This window comes from Peromyscus californicus, unplaced genomic scaffold (assembly GCF_007827085.1).
Source record: "Peromyscus californicus insignis strain IS unplaced genomic scaffold, ASM782708v3 Scaffold_7__1_contigs__length_154581171, whole genome shotgun sequence".
Taxonomy (NCBI): Eukaryota; Metazoa; Chordata; class Mammalia; order Rodentia; family Cricetidae; genus Peromyscus; species Peromyscus californicus.
Genome location: NW_026294595.1, coordinates 53,263,253 through 53,286,262, shown reverse-complemented (window position 1 = coordinate 53,286,262; position 23,010 = coordinate 53,263,253). Strand labels below are relative to the sequence as shown.

At 38.4% G+C, this 23,010-nt stretch overlaps 1 protein-coding gene across 1 annotated transcript in view; it reads right to left on the bottom strand.

Annotated features, from left to right (window-relative positions):
• Agps (alkylglycerone phosphate synthase) overlaps nucleotides 1-23,010 on the bottom strand; it is a 109,970-nt gene that overhangs the window by 23,385 nt on the left and 63,575 nt on the right. Inside the window, exons 12-17 of the mRNA XM_052722670.1 lie at nucleotides 17,434-17,485; nucleotides 13,626-13,702; nucleotides 11,703-11,815; nucleotides 7,031-7,100; nucleotides 3,033-3,094; nucleotides 931-1,020 (exon numbers count right to left, since the gene is read on the bottom strand). Of these exons, the coding sequence (XP_052578630.1) occupies nucleotides 931-1,020; nucleotides 3,033-3,094; nucleotides 7,031-7,100; nucleotides 11,703-11,815; nucleotides 13,626-13,702; nucleotides 17,434-17,485 (464 nt within the window). The remainder of the gene's footprint in view (nucleotides 1-930; nucleotides 1,021-3,032; nucleotides 3,095-7,030; nucleotides 7,101-11,702; nucleotides 11,816-13,625; nucleotides 13,703-17,433; nucleotides 17,486-23,010) is intronic.

Sequence of the window (23,010 nt, the reverse complement as noted above, 5' to 3'; positions counted from 1 at the left end):
TAACCTAGTGTTTACATATAAATTGAACACTGTAAGACTAAATGCAAAGGGCCCCTTCTCCAAAAAGCTTCCTTTGAGGCTGTTATTTAATAAAAAGGTTAAGATCAGTTAACCAATCACTGTCCAATACGGAAGACACTGATTACAGGTGGCTTTTTTAAAACTTAAAATAACTTTTTTTAATTTCACACATTCAATTACTTCCTAACCAGTGTGGCTGTGGCTACCAAACTTCACAACAAAAACACAGAATATTTCTATTACCAAAGAAACATCTACTAGAAAGCAACAGGTTAATTATCACTTGAGTCTCTGACTCCTTTTGTTCTTTGTTGAGTTCCCATGCATTTAATCAATAATGAAAAGGGACACACACACAGGAAGACATGGGTACGGACTGCTTCTATAGTTCATAGCTCTGGGCCTCCACCTCTAGTTTGTAGCTCCAGGGAGCAAGAGAGGCTTCCTTTGTCCAGGAGCTCGCACACTTGCTCTTCACGGCCATGAGGTCCTGAGAGGGCAGAAAGCTCACTCATGAGCCAGTGTCCCTTGCCTCAGGGGCTAAGGACTGAGACACAGTCATGACAGGGTAGTGAGATGTTCAGAGAAGCTGGCCACATGGAACAGGCCAAACGTACTTCTCAGCTGGAGAACTGTATTTCACAACTGTTTAAAAACAATACTTTGGGAGCAGGGTGGCCCCGTGGGTAAAGGCGTGCGCTATGCAAGCCTGACTACTTGAGTTCAATACCCACACCCCAGAGTGGAAGGAGAGAACGGACTGGACCAAGTCCTCTGACTTCCATGAGCACACTGTGGCATGTGTGCCCACATTCACAGACAGCACATACACACACATCTACCTATCCAACAGTAAAGTTGAAAGCAGTACTTTCCAGAATGAGTCTATAAACAACTATGGAAACTCACCTGCATGTAGAAAGAGGTGCGAACTGAACACCCTTTTCTTTGCATTCCCTTCTTATCCTCTCTTTTACATTTCTACACAGATCTATAACCCTAGAAAAGATAGTTGAATGCAACATTAAATTTCTTATGTTATTTTTTCATCAGTTCATATATTTACATATTTATTTAACTGGCCTCCACAGTTAAAAGAATAAAAAGTGAACATTAGCAGGTAACAAGGAAATTTGTAATGCTAAAGCGTTAACTTATACTAATTCATTTTCCCAGTGACAAAGGACTAAAGGTTTGAGCCCACCTCAGAATGCAAACTGAAATCTTCCCCTCACACCAAGTCAGGGCCTTGGCCTGTGGAAGGTAGTCAGGCCATGAGGGAGAAGTCCTGATGGATGGAACTGGTATGTCATAGAGAGATGAGAAAGCTTACTTTCAGCCCCATGAGAACACAGGAGAAGGTGGTCTTCCAGAAACCAAGAGGGCACTCACCAGCAACCCAGACACCCAAAGCCCTCTGATACCACACTTCAAGGTGAGGGGGAAAAGGTCTCAGTTAAAACATATAAGCCAGCCAGTCTACAGCAGTCTATGTAGCAATCCATACTAAGCCATCAGTTAAGGGGTGGTACGATGGTCTGAAGTCATCACTGAGAGAACTGACATGAGCTGCCTGCCAAACTACTGCTCCAAAGGATCAATGGTGATCAGCTGGTAATTCTCTCTAAGATTTAATCCCCTTGTTAAAATGTACTTTAAAAAACTGTAAAAAGGAAGGGGTGTGGTGGTACGTTAATTTAATCCAAATAGCAGAGGCTGTGGCAAAAAGATGACAAATTCTCTGACTGAGCTACATAGCAGGTTCACGGACAGCCAGAATCATACAGGTTGTTTGAGGGGAAAAAAAGTGCACTTTTTTGGGGGACAGAATAACAGAGTGATCCTATAGAGTAGGTTTGTCTCAAATAATTCTTGGAATCTGACTACCAGTACACCAAAAGTCAAAGTCCACAGTAGATTAAGACAATGTAGAAAAGACAGATGCTTTCTAGAGGAAAAAATTAAGGTATGAGGAGAACAAGATGTTAAATATTTAATGCCTAAATAGTGGGTTCAGAAAGGTCTGCTGTAGTCTATATTTCGTGATTGAGAAGAGTTCATATGTTTTATAAAGGAAAGGTGAGCAATGGGCAGTGGTGGCGCACACCTTTAATCCCAGCACTCTGGAGGCAGAGTCAGGCGGATCTCTGTGAGTTCGAGGCCAGCCTGATCTACAGAGTGAGATCCAGGACAGGCACCAAAACTACACCGAGAAACCCTGTCTTGAAAAACCAAAAACCAAAAAAAAAAAAAAAAAAGGTGAAATATAGGCATGTTCAAAGAAAATAAAATACACTGATGATTTTCTTAAGAATGTATTGAAAGCTAACACAAAAGTCCATGTTTATAAAATTACTTCACAGTTTTTACTATTGATTCCCTGCACTGTATGAGTGTGCATGGATATAAATATGTGTGTTTCCGGGAGAGAAACCCAAATAAATACTTCCACACATCCTATGCAGGACATTTTCTATCATCTGATTTAGTACCAAAATTTTGCTTAAATATAAAAATAGAAATTATGCTTAATATCTTAAACTGGATTTCTTTCAGAAATTATTTAAATGCAAGTGATCTTGTTAAATCTACACACACACACACACACACACACACACACACACACACACACACACACACACCCAAAGCTAAATGATATTGGGGGTGGGGGAGGAAGGCTTTCAAAAGAACATTAAGCATAATAAATCACCTAAGCCAAGTCACACTACAAAATACCATCTTGTGTTTGTTCACTAAGGGTCTTCAAAATGTTAACTTCAATATACTTGTTTATTGGGTTCCAAGCAAATTGTGACCTTACTCCGGAAAAGGGGTGAGGTGAAGGTTGAAAGCAATGGTATTCAGATCGTGATACTAATTTAAACCTTCCTTATCTCAACGTTTCTTATAAAAATGTAAACTTTCCATATCCACACACAGATAAATTACATATCCACATACATGCATCAATTATAAAGTATATCAGAGTAAGTCCTTTTATTAGGTTTTACCTGTCCCAAGGAGCAGAAGTCTCAAAAGATTCTCCTACTACATAGTATTCCAAACCCAAATCCTGTAAAGACACACAAAAATCATGAAATTCAACAGATGCACTAATTGATAAACCACTGGAACTTCTGCAAGTTGTAGTTGTGCACTTCTGGTCTAACCTAAGCTGCTGTTTGTCTCATAAGAACACTGGGAATGAGTGAGGTCACCCAGACTCAGAAGACAAACATGGCATGTACTCACTCGTAAGTGGATACTAGATGTAAAGCAAAGGATAACCAGACTATAACCCGTAGCTCCAGAGAAGCTAGCTAACAAGGAGGACCCAAAGAGGGATGCGCAGATTACCCTGGGAAGGGGAAAGAGATGAGATCTCCATGAGTAAACTGGGGATGAGGGGTGGGCAATGGAGGGTAAGGGATAGGGGATGAGAACATAAGGGAACGGGATGTTCGAGCTGGAACAGAGATGGAGTGGGAAAGCTGTGAAACAGATACCATGACAGAGGAAGACATCATGGGGATAGAGAGAAACTGGGTGCTAGGGAAGTTCCCAGGAATCCAGCGTGGACTACTAGCAATAGTGGAGAGGGTGCCTGAACTGAACTGGCTTGCCCCAGGATCAGATCGGTGAATATCCTAACTGTCATCACAGAGCTTTTCTCCAGTGACTGATGGAAGCAGATGCAGAGATCTACATACAGCCAAACACCAGGCAGAGCTCCAGGAGTCCATCGGGGAGAGAGAAGAGGGATTCTATGAGCATGTGCATCAAGATCATGATGGGGAAACCTGTAGAGATGAGCAAACCAAACTAGTGGGAACTCAGGAAAGTTGGATGAATGGCTGTGGAGCCGGCATGGGACTGGGCTGGGCTCTCTGCAAGGGGAGACAGTTGTGCAGCTTAACCTGCTTGGGGGCCCCCTGGCGGTAGGATCAGAATCCATCCCCCCACTACCTATGATGGGACACCTTGTGCAGCCTTAAGGCAGCTGGAGAAGTTTGGACTGGATGTGCCTCCTCATGGGAGGCCTTGCCTTCTTGGTGGGGGGGGAGTGAGAGGTGGGTTGGGAGGAGGAGGCTCAGGTAGCAGGAGGAGGGAAGAGGGGGATCTTTGATTGGTGTGCAAAATGAATGGAAAAATTTTCTTAATAAAAAAATTTTTTTTTTCAAAACACAAAAAGAACACTGGGAAGTTCCCAAGAGTGACATGACTTCTCTGAGGACAGGAGCCTTGTGTGTGCTGTTCTCCAGAGCCTGAGGATGGGGCCTTGTCTGTGCTGCTCTCCACAGCCTCAGCAGCAGATAAAGCATCTGACACAGAGAAGGAACTCAAATATTTCTCCAGTTACTGAAGCCTCTCTCCAGGAAGAGTTTATGAACATGTGGAAGAGATTAGAGAGCAGATGTTTAGTGGACACAATATTGAAACAGCCAATCTCAAATTGAGCATCACGGTGAAAGGAACAAGACAGTGTGTGCTGGGAGCACCTTTTTTCACATCAACTTTCATTTAGAAACACATTTGAAAATATAGCTAGGTATAGTGGTGCACACCTTTAATCCCAGCACTCACTGCAGAGGCAGGTGATCTGAGTTCAAGGCCAGCCAGGTCTACAGAGCGAGGTCTCAAACAGCCAAGACTACACAGAGAAACCCTGTCTCAAAAAACCAAACCAACCAAACAGAAAGAAAAAGAGAAAAAGAGGAGAGAGAGAGAGAGAGAGAGAGAGAGAGAGAGAGAGAGAGAGAGAGAGAATAGTAAAAACAATCACTTCAATTTCACTAAGTGTTGGGAGGACACGCCTCCAAATCTACTGAACTAAAATGTGTGTTGGGTGGTGCGTATCCCTTGTCTAGGAATAATTCCTGTGACGGTAGCAGTGTGCACTAGAGAAAGGTTTTCAAGACTGAAGCAAATAGGAATGGCAAGGTACCACAGGACCTACAAGGTAGAAGATGAGAGCTGACTCTTGCAGACTGTCCTTCAGACATGCTGTGACATATGCACCTACACACATGTACATATTCAAACACAAAATAAATAAATGTAAGGGGGAAATGTAAAGATAAAGCAAATAAATCCAGGGAGAAAGATTCCCTAAAACTTGCTTTTGTATTGGCCTCAAAATTAACTGGAACCTTAAAAACAGAATATTTCGCCCAAAGTACATCATGCTGCACTTATTACAGTTGCATTAATTTTCTAGAATTCTGAATTCAGTGTTGTGGGAAAAACACCTATCAATATATATCAATATATATATATATATATATATATATATATACTCAGAGAACACATCTAATTATATAACTATTTCCTCCAGGAAGATCCTGGGATAGTGACAGTCTACACAGGTGACCCTGTCATCTACTCCTTGCGTGATCTATCTGCACACCTCCTGGTCAGGGTTCCTAACACAGGAACAGTCAGTCTCCTTTCTCAGTAAGAATCCCTGGGGGTAGGATAACTGACTATTCACTACAATATAAAACAGACCTTAACTAGGACTAAATTATCCCGAAATGAGAATACTGCATGCCTTTTGAGAACAATAAAAAAATTATGTATGTTTTTATATAAATGTTTCCCTCACAACAATTTCCAACTGGAAAATTAAAAAAATTATCACTTGGGAAAGTCAAATTTCAGTAAGGTAGCCAATACATCTTTTTAGATAAGATCATTAAAATCACTAACAGTTAAACTTTAAAATAAATAAGTAAATAAAAGTAACTTCAGCCAGAAAACAGTCAGAGTCTGTAAGAGTGAAAACAGGAAAACAAAACTAAATGAACGAATTAAAAACTGAAAATTCAAAAGGCTGGTTTTCTAGCAGTAACTTACAGACATGAAGGACATATGGGCAATGAAGCCCTCCGAAGCAGAGTGCAGGTAAGAAAGTCTGCCATGTTCACACACACAGCTTCTGGCTTTTTATAGTTATCATCACTTCTGAACCCGTGACTACTTGGAATCAAGTACCAATTTTTTTTTTTTTTTTTTTTTTTTTTTTTTTTTTTTTTTTTTTTTTTTTTTGGTTTTTTCGAGACAGGGTTTCTCTGTGTAGCTTTGCGCCTTTTCCTGGAACTCACTTGGTAGTCCAGGCTGGCCTCGAACTCACAGAGATCCGCCTGGCTCTGAAGTACCAATTTTTAAAGAAAGGATAAAGAAGCCAGGCGGTGGTGGCGCACGCCTTTAATCCCAGCACTCGGGAGGCAGAGCCAGGCGGATCTCTGTGAGTTCGAGGCCAGCCTGGGCTACTAAGTGAGTTCCAGGAGAGGCGCAAAGCTACACAGAGAAACCCTGTCTCGAAAAAAAAAAAAAAAAAGGATAAAGATTATAAATCTTTAAGAGGAATTAAAAATCAAGTGAAGACTGTTGTTACATAGGACAGCTTGACTCCAATTCAAGTAATGTTAAGAAAGCCACACTCAGGTTTAGCCAGAGGCTGGCTCCATTTTTGAAAAGGCAGAAAGATATTAAATCATCCATAAGTTCCTCAAAAACACATACAAAAGTTTTAAAGGGGCTTCTAAAAAGTCACAGTAAATCCAGGCTTTCAAGTAAAACAATGTGCTAAGTTACAGTAGTTTAATACTTAGGAAAATAAAGCAATTTTATTCATTCTAAGCAAGAAAAACTATTATTTATAACCTAAGTCAATATGGTGGTTTGAATGAGAATGGTCTCATAGGTTCATATATTTGACGCTTGGTCCCCAGGTCATAGGACTATTTGGGAAGTAATAGGAGGTATGGTCTTGTTGGAGGAGGTGAGGCGCTACCTCCTACTAGTGGATAAAGAGGTAAGCTCTTAGCTGCTGCTCCAGTGCCTGCCTGTCTGCCTGCCGCCATGTTCCCTGCCATGATGATCATGGACTGTAATCCTCTGCAACTGTGAGCCCCACATTCAACGTTTCTTTTATGAGATGCCTTCCTTGATCATGGTGTTTTATCATGGCAATAGAAAAGTAATTAGTGTCAGAAAGACAACTTACACGCATGTACGCAATGACATAAGTCAGCAAATAACCCCTCTGTCCGTTATCTTCTCCAGCTGCCAGACCACTACAAAGAAAGAACAAACTGTCAACATATTTTAACTGAAGATATAAATATAAAAAAGCCAAACTAATAACATCTCAAAATAACTGCTCCACAGATTAACAAGTTATACTCATTTTTATCTCAATTTCACAAATCATTAATATATCAAAGTTATTAAGACAACAAGCTTGAATAACAAATCTGAAAACACTTTTTTGTTTCTTTTGGTTTTCTTGAGACAGGGTTCCTCTATGTAACAGAACCCTAGATGTCCTGGAATTCACTTAAGACGAGGGCAAAATGAAGGATATTATTTTATAAACACAATGGTAATGATCCAGCACGATACAACTCAGGTCAAATCACTCAAAGCAGGAAGTTAGTTCTGGGTTGGATGTGAGGTTCAGACAGGGAGCCAAATAAAGTTCCAGAACCACCAAACTTAAGGGCATGCAGATGGGCTCCTGGCTTAAGCAGACACAAAACAAAGTCTGCAGCTAAACAAGAAGAAACACTACAGAGCTAGGAATTGACAGTTCTCACAGGAGCTGGTAGTAGAAAGGATAGAATGTGAAGCTGGAGGATGCTGCAAGATAGCCCAGCTGGGAACACTGAGATAGAGTGCCAAGTGTATATGGTGGGTACAAGCCTATCTGCTTCACTGGGTGAGATGAAGGCTACTTTTCCTGTTCCAAGACAAGCCATTTTCCATTAATCCTTTGCTACTCTCTGGTGGTAAGGGATCCATTCCACACTGGGATGCAGTGGACAAACCCCACAGAAACATGTTTTTGAAAAAAACTCTGAAGGGGCTGAAGAAATGGCTCAGCAGGTAAGAGAACCTGCTGCTCTCAGAGAGGACCAAGTTTGATTGCTAGCACCCACACTGGATGGCTGATAACCATCTGTAATTCTAGCTCCAGACAAACTGACACATGTATACATACACACATGTATACATACACAGATAAATAAAAATTAAAAAATAAAATAAAAAATCTGAAGCAAAGAACAACAATAAAAAAAAAAAAAACCTGTAACTCAACATTCATCCTATATTCATGAACCCTGAAAGCATAAAGGACAATTTGGACTTACTTTTCATACTCCTAAGTTTTCTTGCATATTTAGCTTTTGGAAACACTTATTTTTGTTTTCAGAACTGTCAACTTAGCCAAAATCAAATTAAGGTACACTATATACACAATCACAAAACTCAGAAATGAAATGTTTCTAAGACTGTCAATTTTGCAGCCTATATATATATATATATATATATATATATATATATATATATATATATATATTGTGTATGTATGTATATATATATATGTATATATATATATGAACAGAGACTCAAATTGCTTTATTTCTAAGTAGAACATCCATCGTCTACTTCTTGTTATTCTCACAATTTTCAAACATCAATCCACAAGGTTCTTAAACATATTTAAAGAAGGAGTAGGTAGCTTAATGGAGAGGAGAGCCAGACTCTGATTTCATATAAAAGGACCATCTGGCCAAACTAATCACTCTCATGCTGAATTATATCAAACAACTTAAGAATACTGTAAAAATGATGATAAGTTCTTAAGTTCTATGGAAAATGTCAAAGCATCTGTCATGACTACTGGCAGGTGATATTTATTCAGCTCTTAAAGAAGTAAAAGTACTTTACTAGCAAACATGGATAAACAATCAAAGAATGATTACTTAGCATTTGGCCATTATGTCCACTGGGTCATGGGTGTTGAAGCATGTTCAACAGTGCTGGAGTCGGGGTAAAGGGGGGCAAAATGAGTACAATAACACACACAAACATTTCACATGATGGGATCACTCCACTAAAAACGGTCCATTTTAGTTAATGAGGCAATAAGAACACAGGACAAAAAAGAAAGGAAATAAAGGGCAGATTAACGATGTCCTAATTAAAAACAAGCCCCACCACACATACAGACTTTAGCAGGAAGAAATGTGGTGCGGCCTTCCTCCTACTGTGGTGCACAAAGAGAAGTGACTGAGGACTCAGAGCTGGTGGTGTGGCGTTCAAACTAGAAACAGCCCCAGTCTTCAGCAACTGGAACAAAAACTCATGTCCACTGAAAACAGGGAAGTAAGAAAGCCAAAAGACAATGTATTTCTAGGATAAAAAAAAAAAAATTAAATAAAATAAAAATAGCCCCAAGTCATTTCCCTAGTAATCTGGATTGTTCAAAACACAGATTTGTGTATTTAATGAGGGAAGTCAGACAAAAGTACTAGAAGAACTTAATTGTAAGCAAGGAGCAAATCCAGCAAAAAGAAAACAAGTCTCTAATCCTAGTCAAGGTCTTTCCTCTTTGCTTTAAACTGATCTCACTTTCATTTTAATGGATATATAATATATATAATACATATGTATTTAAAGTAAGCAAAATTACTACAGTTATCCAACATTATCTCAAGAAGGTTGGACTGCACATCTCAGAGATGATTTACTTCTATTTTCAAGTTGTGAGCCACCATGTAGTTGCTGGGAACTGAACTCAGGTCGTCAGTTGACCGCTGAGTCAACTCTCCAGCCCATTTAAGTTGCAAATGAAGGTTCTTGTGAGAAAACAAAACTAGCATTAGTGACATGACAGTTGGTAGATCAGATGAAATGACTCTGATAAAGCCCTCCAGGTTAAAATACAATTTCTCAAATAAAATAGTAACTAGGGAGAATAGAGCAGGAAAAAAAAATCGGGGGAAAAAAACATCCTACTGAGTATCATTAACTCATTGAACAAGTTTTTTAATCAAACATCTACATGGAGTGTGCCCCAAGAAACAAAGTAACACCTAAGAAGAGACAGGGTAAACTGAGTGTGAGGTGGAAAGACCAGTCATTTATCATCATTAGCCTCCTGCATTACCACAGCAAATGTGGCACGTTACTAGCTACTATTCATCTTCTAGCTTCACTCTGAACTGCAATGAAAAGTGTTATTTCCACAAAGCTGTGGGGGTGCATGTGCTGGGGAGCGGGAGAGAAGGCAGAACTAAGCAAAATTAACCACATATCCAGTAACTCAGACATTATGGCAAAATGTCCTCTGCGTTTCCATCTAAGTACTTCTGAAATTTTAGAAACCCCAATTCAATATTTAAATCCGTAAGGATCAATTCCCAGGGTTTTTTGCTAAGATCAAGTGAAAATATGTAAATAAAAAAATTTTAAAGCTTCAGTTTCTAATATTTCAAGCTAGAGCAGAAACAGAAAAAAAAATTTACTTAAATCTCCTTTCTGATTAGTATGCTTTTTTTTTTTTTTTTTTAGGTTTTTCGAGACAGGGTTTCTCTGTGCAGCTTTGTGCCTTTCCTGGATCTCGCTCATCTAGACCAGGCTGGCCTTGAACTCACAGAGATCCACCTGCCTCTGCCTCCCAAGTGCTGGGATTAAAGGCGTGCGCCACCACTGTCCGGCTAGTATGCTTTTTTAAAGAGAGGGAAAAAAAGTCTTTTAAGCAAATTATATTTGTATTCCATATAACTTAGAAACTAGAAAACAAAGGAACACAGTATTTCTTTTGGAGAAGAAAATATGTACAATTCAAAAGCTCACAAAGGAACAAGAGATTTGAAATCCACTTAGACATTCAGTGTATCTAACTTAGAACTTCAGTAGTTAAAAAAAAAAAAAACATGGAAGATAGAGAAAAGGTTGTGTCATTTTCTATTAAGGAAATTAAAATTCTGCTTGTAATTTCAGAATAGACCAAAAATAAAAGAGGGACTTATTTTCAGTGCTCAAAGACAATACTCAAATAAAGTAAGAACTGAGTCTATAATTAGACAGTTTTTACTCTAAGAAGAAGTATTTAATACTAATCTCAAACAATCAGAAATAAGGAGCTAAGTTAGCACATGCACAAGGTGGGCACGTAAAGCATTTATCTCCAACTTAAGTGAGTTTCTCCAGACAAAAGGAAAAGAAGGGAGATAAATGTTAATAGAGTTCAGGATAAGCTTAATGTTAAGTATGCTGTGAGCCCGGGACAAGTGGGAAAGACTGGGGGCTTCTGCACCTGAGAAGTGAGGGAAGCAGCCCTGACAAATGGCACACCCACTGGAGCTCTCACCCATCAGTCTTCTAATCCATCAAGCAGACAGAAACCACCCATCATTATTCAGTTGGTTATAGATGCAAAGTGTTTTCTGTTTCTTCATATCAACATAAAACAGTAAGTGACAGGGGGTGGAGTACAGATAATTTATCAAATACCACAGACTAAACATAATTTCCTTTTTAAAATACACTAGCAGGATGCTTTATACATGAACTAGTAACTTGACAATTTTGCTTCATTCTTACACAACAAATAACACATCAAACTTGTCATTCATGCAAAAATCAGTAAAAGCAAAATCTTTAACATTATATAACACACACACACATTGTATGTATGTGTAAAATTAGGTCAAGCAACAGATCACTCTTTCTACAAATTTTGGGGATAAAAACAGTATTTTAAGCTTCCTTTCATAAATCACAATGAATTTAATAGACTATCTAAATTAGAACTGCTGACATACAGTCTGTATAAAGCCAGCCCAACTTCAGCATGCTTCCTCTTTGTTATAAACTCAAAGCCATACCCAAATTTTGCAGCAATGTCATATACTTGTTTTTCATGCTGAAGAACCTTCTCACGGTCCCCCTCGAACAGTAACGTGGCTACGCTTAGTTGATTTGGATCAAATCCTTTAAACTACAAAATATAAAATAAAATTTTATTATTACAGGGAAGCCTTAGCCTATAAAATAGTAAACTGAAATACATTTTGCTCTTTTCCTTCTGATTTGGTCTCAATTACAGCAGCCTGTTAAACAGTGAGCTTTGAAGCTTTACATGTCAATTAACAAACACCTGATGCATGTACTGACCCTTCCAGGAGTACAGCTCAGAGGTGAGTGCTTGCCTGGCCTGCATGAGGTCCTGGGCTTGATGCCCAGCACTTTGAGAACAAGCACAAGGAACTTAGGCATACGAAATACATCGTATTTCAAAGTACACTGTAGTATTATAATCACCTACTGATAGAGTAATATAACAGGTAACCTGACTGAATTTTAACTGTAATTTAAAAAAACACACAAATTACAAAATAATAGAGTAAAGTATCTGTTTGGAGCTAACAACATCTCCACAAATCAACCATGACACATTACATAATATTAACAAAAAAGATCCTATGAGCATAAAGAACAAAGACGAATTTTAAAAAGAAATATATAAATTCACTAGGGGAAAAAGTTAACATAGATGTGAAAATTATTTCAAATTTGCCAATATTTGTCCAAACTAATACACTAGCATATTCCAATTATAATAAAAATCTCTGATCATTTGAAAAGGACAAGCCTCTAAAATTTTCTAGAATAATGAACATGTGATGGTGGTTCTAAATTCTAAATAGTAAGAGGTAAAAACTAGATCACATCCTTTGAACTTTTCAAAAACAAACAGAAACTCTTACAAAGAATGAGCAGTGTCTACCCTCAGGCAGGACTGTCCGCAGTAAGGTGCCTTGGACATTTGTCACAGTCACTAGTGCTGACATAAGGGTCGGCACAGGGGGAGGAGGTGAAGAGCATCTAGATGGAAATCAAACAAACACAACAACCCAAAACCCTTTAACTGTCAATTACAACAGGGAAGGGATATGACACAGCTTAATAGAAGACCAACGCTTAGGGAGTGAGACCTACAAAAAAACTGGACAACACAAGGAAATGATGGGGGTTGGGGAGGGAAATGTCACTAAATATACTAGAAGAGAAAGGGTTTTCTCAGCTTTGAAGTGATTAAATAGTCATAAGAACAGACATAAATTAAAATCCATGGCACCAAAAAGAAAAACCCTATTAAAAAGGGAAGCACTTGACTGGAAAAAGGTATTTACAAAATTCATGCCAAAGGGCACTTCCGTAATTCCATTCCTCAAAAGGGTGTGTGCTGAAGGACAGTAAAACAAGCAACCCTCCCTAGCACAACCGCCACATTTAACTACACCCAGAAAAGACAGGGACAGACATTGGTTCGATCTCTATAGAGTTTCAAGAAACATTACCTAATTAAGCAAAATAATGACAAAGCCTTCCGGCTACAACAACAAAATGACACATTATTGCGAAGTGGTACACACTCTGATACACACTGTTGTCATGGTGATACACGGTAGTACAACCTTCTTTCAAAGTTCTCAGGAATCAAAGGTTAAATGAATAAATGGACTTCATTTCACTTCTGAATATAACTGTAAAAGAAAATTTTTTTCAAACTATAGGAAATGTGGCCAGCATGAGAGTATTCAATGCAAGATTGTTTTTAGACTTTAGAACGAGAGACAAAAGCTTTTGAAACTGACTGCACAGTTCAGTTGTCAACATACCTGCTCCAACATAAGAACACAACACCTCATGGAAAAACAGCCTTGAGAGGTGTGTATAGGGAAAAGGCAATAAGAAAACTCATGTCCTGTACATGTACAATTTTAGATTTTTTTTTTTAGTCTTACCTTTGTAATATAAAACTTTTTTAATCCATCCAAAAATGATGTAAAAATAGAGGAGACCTGAGGTTTAAGAGCATGACCTAGGAAGAGAAAAAAGGTTTACAGTTTAAATTAATAGCAAATTATGTGTTTTTGAGATCAAAAGATGGCTTTAATTTAGTATTCTAAGGAAAGCAAGTTTTTACAGTTGTAATTTATATGGATGCTTATATTAAGATCTTTCACTTCTACATTCTTTCAAAGGTGACAGTATCTTACTTATAAAAGTCACTGTTTGTTTTTTAGGCCAAATTAGTACATGTAACTAATACTATACATAATTTCAGTTATCTTTCAATGGTATAGTTTACACACAGTAAAACCACCTCATTAATTTTTATTTTATTAAGAACACCCAGTGATAGCTGGTTTTGCTTTCATTTTTTTAATTATGTAGAAACCACACAGAGCTACAACCAAATATGGAGCCCATGTGAAGTTTAAGGTTGTTTCTTAATTAATTCTTAACTCATCCAGAATTCTTAGCATAAAACTAGCAATTGCTTCCTTAATCACACTCAGGGAGTTAAAATTGCCAAAATAACACATTTCCAGAGTCTGTTAAATTAACATTGCTGCCTGCAGATTACGCTTAATTGAGTGAGAACTTTCTACTGTTTTCTCATCGTTTTCAAAGAGGAGCAACTTCTCAGCACTGGGATGGTTATAGTTAAGTCCCACATCTGGCCTTAGTGCTCTGAGCACAATTCAAAAAATATGCCATCCTGTTTATGCAGAATTTTCAAAAAGAGTCTTCAAGTACTTAGTAAACCTAAAACTGTCTTCAAATAAAGGTTTTTTTCTAGTCTTTTAGGGTTGAGGACTCTGAAATATAAGATCTTCCTTCTAAAGAAATGCAAACGGCGGGGTTGGGGATTTAGCTCAGTGGTAGAGCGCTTGCCTAGCAAGCACAAGGCCCTGGGTTCGGTCCTCAGCTCTGGAAAAAAAAAAGAAAGAAAGAAATGCAAAGGGCAAAGTAGCTGCTCCTAAGACAATCATTGCCAGCCTTTTGTTCCAGAGAATTTGAATATGTACTCACTCACTACACTTTTTCTGACCTTGACAGAAAAGACTAAGGAAGAAGACAGGTCTTCCTTGAGACTAAGAGACACCCATGCTACAGCTGTGACAGTGAAAACTGAGAGACAAGCAAGGGAGCAAACAAAGACATGAACTGTGGGGTGGAGAGACCAACGCAGTGATGTTTCTGAGTCCCTGGATCAAAACTGCATTTGTCTAGAAGCCTTTTCTTTCCTATAAGATGTGAGAGACATTACTCCAGCATAACAATGCCTTAAAAGATAATTTAAGCATCTGTAAACTTGGAAATAGCACATCATCATAATGCTCATTTCTTTTTACCAAATAGGACTCACCCTACATTAACAACTGAAATTAAACTCATAAACATGTTGAGCTCAGGGGCTCAGGGTTGTAATTCCAGATATTCAAGAGGATGAGGCAGGAGAATTCAAAGTTCAAGGCCCACCTAGACTAAGACCGAGTTCAAGGCCAGGCTAGGCATCTTATTGAGATCCTACCTCAAAAAGTAAAAGGGGGGTGGGGGAATATCACTCAGTGGTAGAATGCTTCCCTAGCATGCCTGAAGCCTAGCTTTTATCCCCAGTACCACCAAAGTCCTGTGTATGCCTTGAGTTCTTATAAAAGATTTAAATTATGCTTTATACAAAAATCTTCAAATTCACTAATCTTTAAACAATGCATGAAAACTCCAAATGTTACTAATTCTGTATGAATAATCCTTAAGGACACATGATCACCTTAATCCACTGACTCTGATGGGCATCATTCCCATTGCAATGGTGGGAATCAGCCACATTCATCCACGATACTGAATTAAATCAACTATTATAAAAGTGATACTGACTTGAAGTGAGTTGACCATTAGTAATAACTTGAAGACATCAGTATCTTTTTTTTCATCAAGTTACTGTTGCCTATCAAAACTATTATATATCAAATACATTTTGGTTAGTGTGCCTTATTTTTATAGTAAATTAATTTCTAAATCTTTTAATCAGAAAGTATGATTATCATCAGTTAGCATATAGCATCAATTTCATGATGCTATAATACTAATTCATCTAAAGGGATTTGTTAACAATGTATTTCTGAAGTGATTAGACACAGTTAAAGCATGGCGGCTTGTTTATTTCATAATTTAAGGGACACATTTATCTGAAACCTTTATCAATAGTATTTTGAAAGTAACATTTTAAGAAATTACAACAGTGACTTAGAAGAACTGAATTTAAAAACTAATCCTTGATCTGTTAAGAACCTGGCATGCTTACTTAGTTTGCTATATAATGTAATTGTTTTCCCCTATTAAAATCTAAGCTGCCCTAAGGCACATAACCAAAAGTCTGACTATCTTAGCCTTGGCATTTGCTACTGAGAAACTGCAATAATTTCAGGAACTGTTTCTGAGGTATTTAAATTCTTAAAACTAAATCCCAAAGTAAATTTCAGCATATGAAAGACAGTAATATGGTGATATTTTATTTGTATTAAAATGTTATTTGTATGTTAATAAATAAAGTTGCCCGGGGGTCAGAGCTATTAGCAAGCCATAGGAAAGCAGGGCAGTGGTAGCATACGCTTGTAATTCCAGCACTTGGTAGGCAGAGCTGGGTAAGTCTCTGTGTGTTCAGGGATACAGCCATTATTGGATACACATGCCTTTAATCTTAATACCAATCATGGAAAACCTGGAGGCCTATACAGACAGGCCGTGAGGAGGCGGTCATGTGGTTGGGTTTACAACCAATGAGAAGGCAGGACAGGAACTCTATATAAAGACTTTAACACAGGGGTAGCTCTGGTTCGGAGAGGTAGGACCACTGCAGGAGGAAGGGTAAGGTTTTAGCTCTTAGCTCTGACCTCTTGGCTTTCTTCTTTGCATTGGTTCTGTGTTTCTTATTTAATAAGAAGGTTGGTTACATCTACACAGTAACAAAAAAAAAACTGAAAAGTTTAACATTTTAGAAAAGTATTTTTAGATATTGCTGCTTACTATTCCCCACCCAAATATCCCAGCAGCACCCCAACTACCCATTGTAATGAATGTTCTCCAAAACCCCACTACCAATTAACCAGTCCATGTCTGGGGATGTTCTCAACCTTCCCTTTAGCTTGCCACCTGCGGGTAGCTCATGGCTGTCCTGAAAACTTCCTGTCATCCACTGCTGCCACTCCACTCAAGGTGCTCCAAATGTGCTCCCATTGTTCACCACCTGCAGCTTCATCTCCAGCCCAGCCCCTCCTCACTCACCCTGCGTAACACTGCCAGAAAGAGCTTCTAAGGCAAAGATGACTGATGCCCCTCCACAAAGAAAGACCACTGCAGTCGGGATAGTATCCACAAAAACATCTGGAGTACTCTACAACATGCTACTGTGCTTTCACACGTCCAGTTTCGCCAACAAAGAAACAAATTAGGTCAGATAGAAGACTGAAGAAAGACTTCATTTCCCTTGAAGATTCAGAGCAAGTGCCACCTCTTCCAAAAGCCTTTCCAAACTTTCCTCCTCTGTCTTAGGGAAACTCTGTGAATGAAGCCTAGTTTCCCCGGCAACCCAGGCACCCTGTGCTCTGCACAGCCCTCCACCACCACTGCGCTCTCTTTTATAAGACTGTGAGTCCTGACTAGACCAAGCGCTCCATGAAGGACAGCACAAAGACAATCATCATTCTCTGAAAACTCTGGAGGCTAACTGAGCACATTCTGAAACTGCCACTCCTTACTCACCAAAATGAAACTGCTGGTTGTCCATGAGGCGGATAGATGCTGGAGCACATCTCTGTTTGAAAGGAAGAGGGGGAATCAGTTAAATAAAGAGTCACACAGCAGGAGCTGACGACTACTTTGTAAGACTTCAACACTTAGCTCCTAAAGATACATGGAAAGAAAAGAACCTCAACTTTTTATATAACTTCATGAAGACAAAACATTAGTGGTTTATAAAAATATTTGGAGAAATCTACATATAAAATCAATACATTCACACTCAAACCTTTAATCTTAGCAATACAATACACTTGCTGCCTGGCAATAACCTGTGAGAATAACTTAAAAGAAACCCCAGTCCTCAAATGCACTATTTTACAAAGTAGAACTTTTTAACACTAAATGTGTGTTTTAAGAACTGCACATTTTGTAATATTTTACTGGGTTCTTGCACAGTCTTTTTTCTTTAGCCCCTCCCCCCTTACAATGTTGAGATCAAGGCTGTGGCCGGCCACACACCTGCCTGCTGGGTAAACGCTCTACCACTCAGACACATCACTAACTTCTTGTACACTTTTAAAATGAAGAAAGCATTGGTGAAAATTTTTATATGCCAAAAAACTTCTAAAACATATCTGCAATGTCTTCAATGACAACTCTAAGAGCCATTTCTTCTTCTGAATTCCTCCTCAAAATTATTTTAAATAGAAAAACCCACAAACACCCGGTCAGAGTTCTAAGTTCTTTCAGGGTTACAGTAATGCAAACAGCAATGAAATTTTGATGGTTAAGAATATATATCTAAGAGCTGGGGAGATGGCTCATCAGTTAAGAGCACTGGCTGTTCTTCCAGAGGACCCGGGTTCAATTCCCAGCACCCACATGGCAGCTCACAACTGTCTGTAAAGCCAGTTTCAGGGAATGTGACACCCTCACACAGACATACATACAGGCAAAACACTGATGCACATAAAAAAAAAAATAAAAATAAAAAATAAAAAGAGGGTGTTTTAAAAAAGAATATACTGCCAGGCGATGGTGGTGCACGCCTTTAATCCCAGCACTCAGGAGGCAGAGGCAGGAGGATCTTTGTGGTTCGAGGCCAGCCTGGTCTACAGAGCAAGATCCAGGAAAGGCTCAAAGCTACACAGAGAAACCCTGTCTCGAAAAACCAAAAAAAGAAAATATATATATATACATCTAAAGAATAAGCTTGCCCCAGTGTTGTCTATATAGGAACAAACTAAGAGTTTCAGGAAGAAAGGGAAAACAAGGCAGAACACAAAGTGAAGGCAGCAGGTGGTGGTTGAGCATCTTTTACCTGTAAATCTGAAACCTAAAATGCTCTGAAATTCAAATGTTTTTCAGCAACAACTTACCAACACCAAGTTTCAGATCTAGAAGCATTTGGATTTGCAGACTGCAGATGCCTAACTAGGAAAGTGTATGGAAACGTGTAGGAGCTGAGTACCAGCACTAATTCCGAGACTGCGGACAAGACATCAGCCTGCACTCATATAACTTTGTGATGATAAAAACTAGAAAAGGGTCTGAAGCCCAAACAGGGTTATTGTTTCCTACACAGGAGTTTAAGGCAGCTAAAGTTCTACCATGGGCTGTTTTTAGAGCAGATATTTTGAAAAATGCTGTAAACATTTTTTTGAGACAGAATATTGCTACGTAGCCCAGACTGCCTCCAAACTCACAGCACTCCTTAGCCTTAGCCACAAAAAAATGCCATCAACTTTTTATCCATTTGTCTTCACAGTGCCAGTTATCAATAAAAATCTATAAAGTCCCAAAACTCCTTAAAAGCTTAAAATGTGCAGTAAGACATTTTTGCTATTACTTGCTTTTAGTTAAACAAGTATTTAATTCTTATAAAAGCATAAAACACAATTCATTTTACCCAATAAAAGGATAGATAAGATTCTTATTTTTGTAAGCAATTTATTTATTCATCTAAATACTGAAAATAAGATCATTCAATTGATTTTCCAGAGTCACTGGCAGGTCTGAAGAGCCAGGGGCAGGTGATCTTATGCACACGGGGACAAGAGCCCACCACCTCACACTGTACAGGCCACTGTGCTCTGAAAACTGCCCTGTTTGTATCTCACAGAATCAACCACACTGTCACAGGAGCAAGACTTGCACTAACTCCTTTTCAGACAGACACAAGAATGGACGAGGCTAAAACATCTGTCCAAGGTCAGACGGCTACCAAACAGCAAAGAAGAAACCAAGATGCCCGACTGCTGATGAGCAGTTTCAAGTATACCACACAGCCTTGCGCACACACATGCCAGGCACACAGACAAAATCAATAAACACACACAGTGCTTAGCTTCATATTCAAATCAAAGATTACATCAAAACTACCATACCTGCCATTTTGTGATCTCACTCAAAGTATAATAGTTTTTAAAAAATTACAAGGAGATAATTTCAAATTTTGGTATTATAATTTGGTCAGGGATTCCTAAAAGCATTGCCAGTTTCCAAAATACTAAAGGAGGCTTCATATTTATAAGTCCAGATACCTTTATAAAATGAGTGCAGTGACTTCTAATAAAACATATGAAACCTGAGCCGGGCGGTAGTGGCGCACGCCTTTAATCCCAGCACTCGGGAGGCAGAGCCAGGCGGATCTCTGTGAGTTCGAGGCCAGCCTGGACTACCAAGTGAGTTCCAGGAAAGGCGCAAAGCTACACAGAGAAACCCTGTCTCGAAAAAACCAAAAAAAAAAAAAAAAAAAAAAAAAAACATATGAAACCTGATTAGGTCAAATTTCCTTTCTTCATAAAATAAGACATACGTGAGATAATATCTATAGCATACATGTTTGTATGTTCTGGTATAAGCACATCATAAAATACTAAAGAATTCAGAGCTCTTTTTCAGGGGGGTGTTAAATTCCTGAGGAGAACTGTAAATTCTACCTGCTGCCACCCACCAGATTTCACTTCAACTGCTTCAAGAGCGAACGTGCGCGGAGGCAATGGGAGCCAAGACACCGCTCTCAGTAAATGCTTGCTGTCAGGAGGAAGCTGGACTGTCTTCTGGTGCGGAAGTGTATCCAGAAACTGAAGTTAATTTTGGCTCCGCTCTAAGAATCTGTATTTGACTTTATCCCCTTAAGCTGGAAGTGGCTCCACTGTTCTCTACTCATTCTATCCACATTTTATTTTTTGAGACAAGCCATATTGGTTTGGAACTCACTATGTAGACCAGGCTGGCCTTGAACTTACAGAGATCCAAATGCTGTAATTAGATCCAAGTGCTGGGATTAAGAAGTGTGCTTAAACGCTGTCACAGAGCATGGTAGCACCAACGTTTAAGATGCAGAGGTCGGGCAGTGCTGCCCAACAAGAACTACTGAAAACAAAGTCTATGCCCGCCGCTCTCACCTGCATGCTGGTAACGGAAAACCAGGTAGGAGGTGAGATCTACAGTAAAACCCAAAATGGTCCAAAGTGTTCTGAAACTGTATATTGGGATGTCTTTTTTTCTCAAATGGTTTAATCAATGGAATACACAATTTTCTTAAATAGGTGAATAAAATTTTAGAAAAAAATGAAACCGCTGTAATTCGTTAGATATAATAATCATATTGTGATTATAAAGAATGCTGTTCTCTTATTTTTTGGGAGATGACTGCTAAAGTATTTAGGAGTCAAGTGTTATGGTGTCTGCAACTTAATTTCCAATAGTACACAATCATAAACATAAGGAACAAACAGAAACACTGTTCCTATGAAGTTAATATGCAGGTGATCGCTACACTATTTATCCCAATGTTCTATGTATAAATTAAAAAAAAAAAAAAACAGGGAAAATAGGCAAGAAAGCTTCAGAGCACTTGCTAAATCATGCAGCTACCAATATTCACCTAAACTGAACAGGATTTTTACTTGGTGGTTGAGTTACATGAACAAATACTACCCAGAACAAATAAAGTTTTTAACACTGAATCTTAGAAATTATCAAATTCAAGTCAACAGATTTAAAGTTTTATATTTTTTTCAAAGTCAATAATTTTTTAGTTGCTGTCTTCAGTAAATTCACAGAAGCAAAGAATTCAAATAAAAAACAGTATCTAGGTTAGTATGCTGGCTTTTAGCAACTGATAATTTGAAAATTATTACAGATCATTCTAAATATACAAAAAAATTTACTTAGAATATGAAACATTTAAAAGTTACCACAACAACTGATCAAATAAAAGTTCATATAATCAAAACATCAAAGTCATGTCCCTGGTCTTAAAGTACATATAGCTCAGATCAGGTTGTCTCCACTGTTTTCAAAATGGGGAGGTCACGCTAAACAATAAACTCAATCCTCTTTCAAGGATAAGAGTATAATAAACTCTAAGAACTGGAGATCAAATTCACACCATACTATCCCAGTAAGCAACACCATAGCAGATAAAGAGGCGAAGACCCTAGCTATAGTGAACCCTGCTGATAGGTGTCAAAAGAACCTGGGAACGCTGTCTCAACAAACTAATGGTGGGTTTACTGAAAAATCCAAGGAATTTTAGCACAAACAACAATTGCTTACTCCAACTGAAGTTAATGAAAAAATTAAGTGCACTTACTAGAATTTCTCTAACATAAAACAGTATAAAAACTCACTGTGCACTAATTTTAATTAGTTTTTAAACTATCAAGTGTTTTATCTTGATGAATAAATATGTAAGCACACAGAACTCAAAATGCTAGTACAGATTTGACCAAGTCAAAATTCTAACTATTTCTTTAAGGGTTTTACAACCAGGAATCTACTTGAATCTATACCAAGAAGTAAATTTCAGTATTACTCTCTGTGCTAACTTAAAAAGTAACAGGTATCTCAATCCAACTAGTTTATAAATTTAAAAAAGGCAATCCCTGTAAGAAACACTTTAAAAGATTTCTGAAAAATGTTTTCCTTAAACTAAACCATGGCTATTGCCAGAGAAAACCAGAACATGTGCTTGAGATGAGGCACATGAGTAGAGATGTCTCTCACTTGACTAGCTTTTACAAGAGTTCAGTATGGATGCACCTTTTAAGTCCCTCTAAGACTGCTACTATTTTAACTTCTTAAAGACAAATTAGAAGAGTATATCACTGAATGCCACAGCTAGTGAGCCATCTTTGAATTGAAAGTTTCTTCAAAGGGCAAGCCAAACTTCCTGCTCAAATTCCTGAGCCTAAATCGTGTATAATATTTAAGGGACCAGCCTTAATATTATACATCCCAGGGGCTCAGGAGAGAGAACTACTAAGGGTGAGAACTATTTTTAGGAAATAGAATCTCAGCACACTGAGCTCTATAGTCCACTTGCTTTCATTCCTCTGGCATAACAGCCTATATACACAGCTTCAGTTCTGTTCTCGTGCCTAGCTCCTTTCTTGCCTAATTTTTCTCTAGATTTATCTACTGCTCCCTCTAAGTTCTATCTTAATTCTCTTGTTTTAATTTTGCCTCATCTAGGTCCTTTTCACCTTGTTCTTACCCAGCTAGGACTTCCCCATCTGACTCTTCCTCATCTTCCATTTTGTCCACATGTACTCTCTAGTCAAAATCCTCCTTATCCCTCTCCATTCT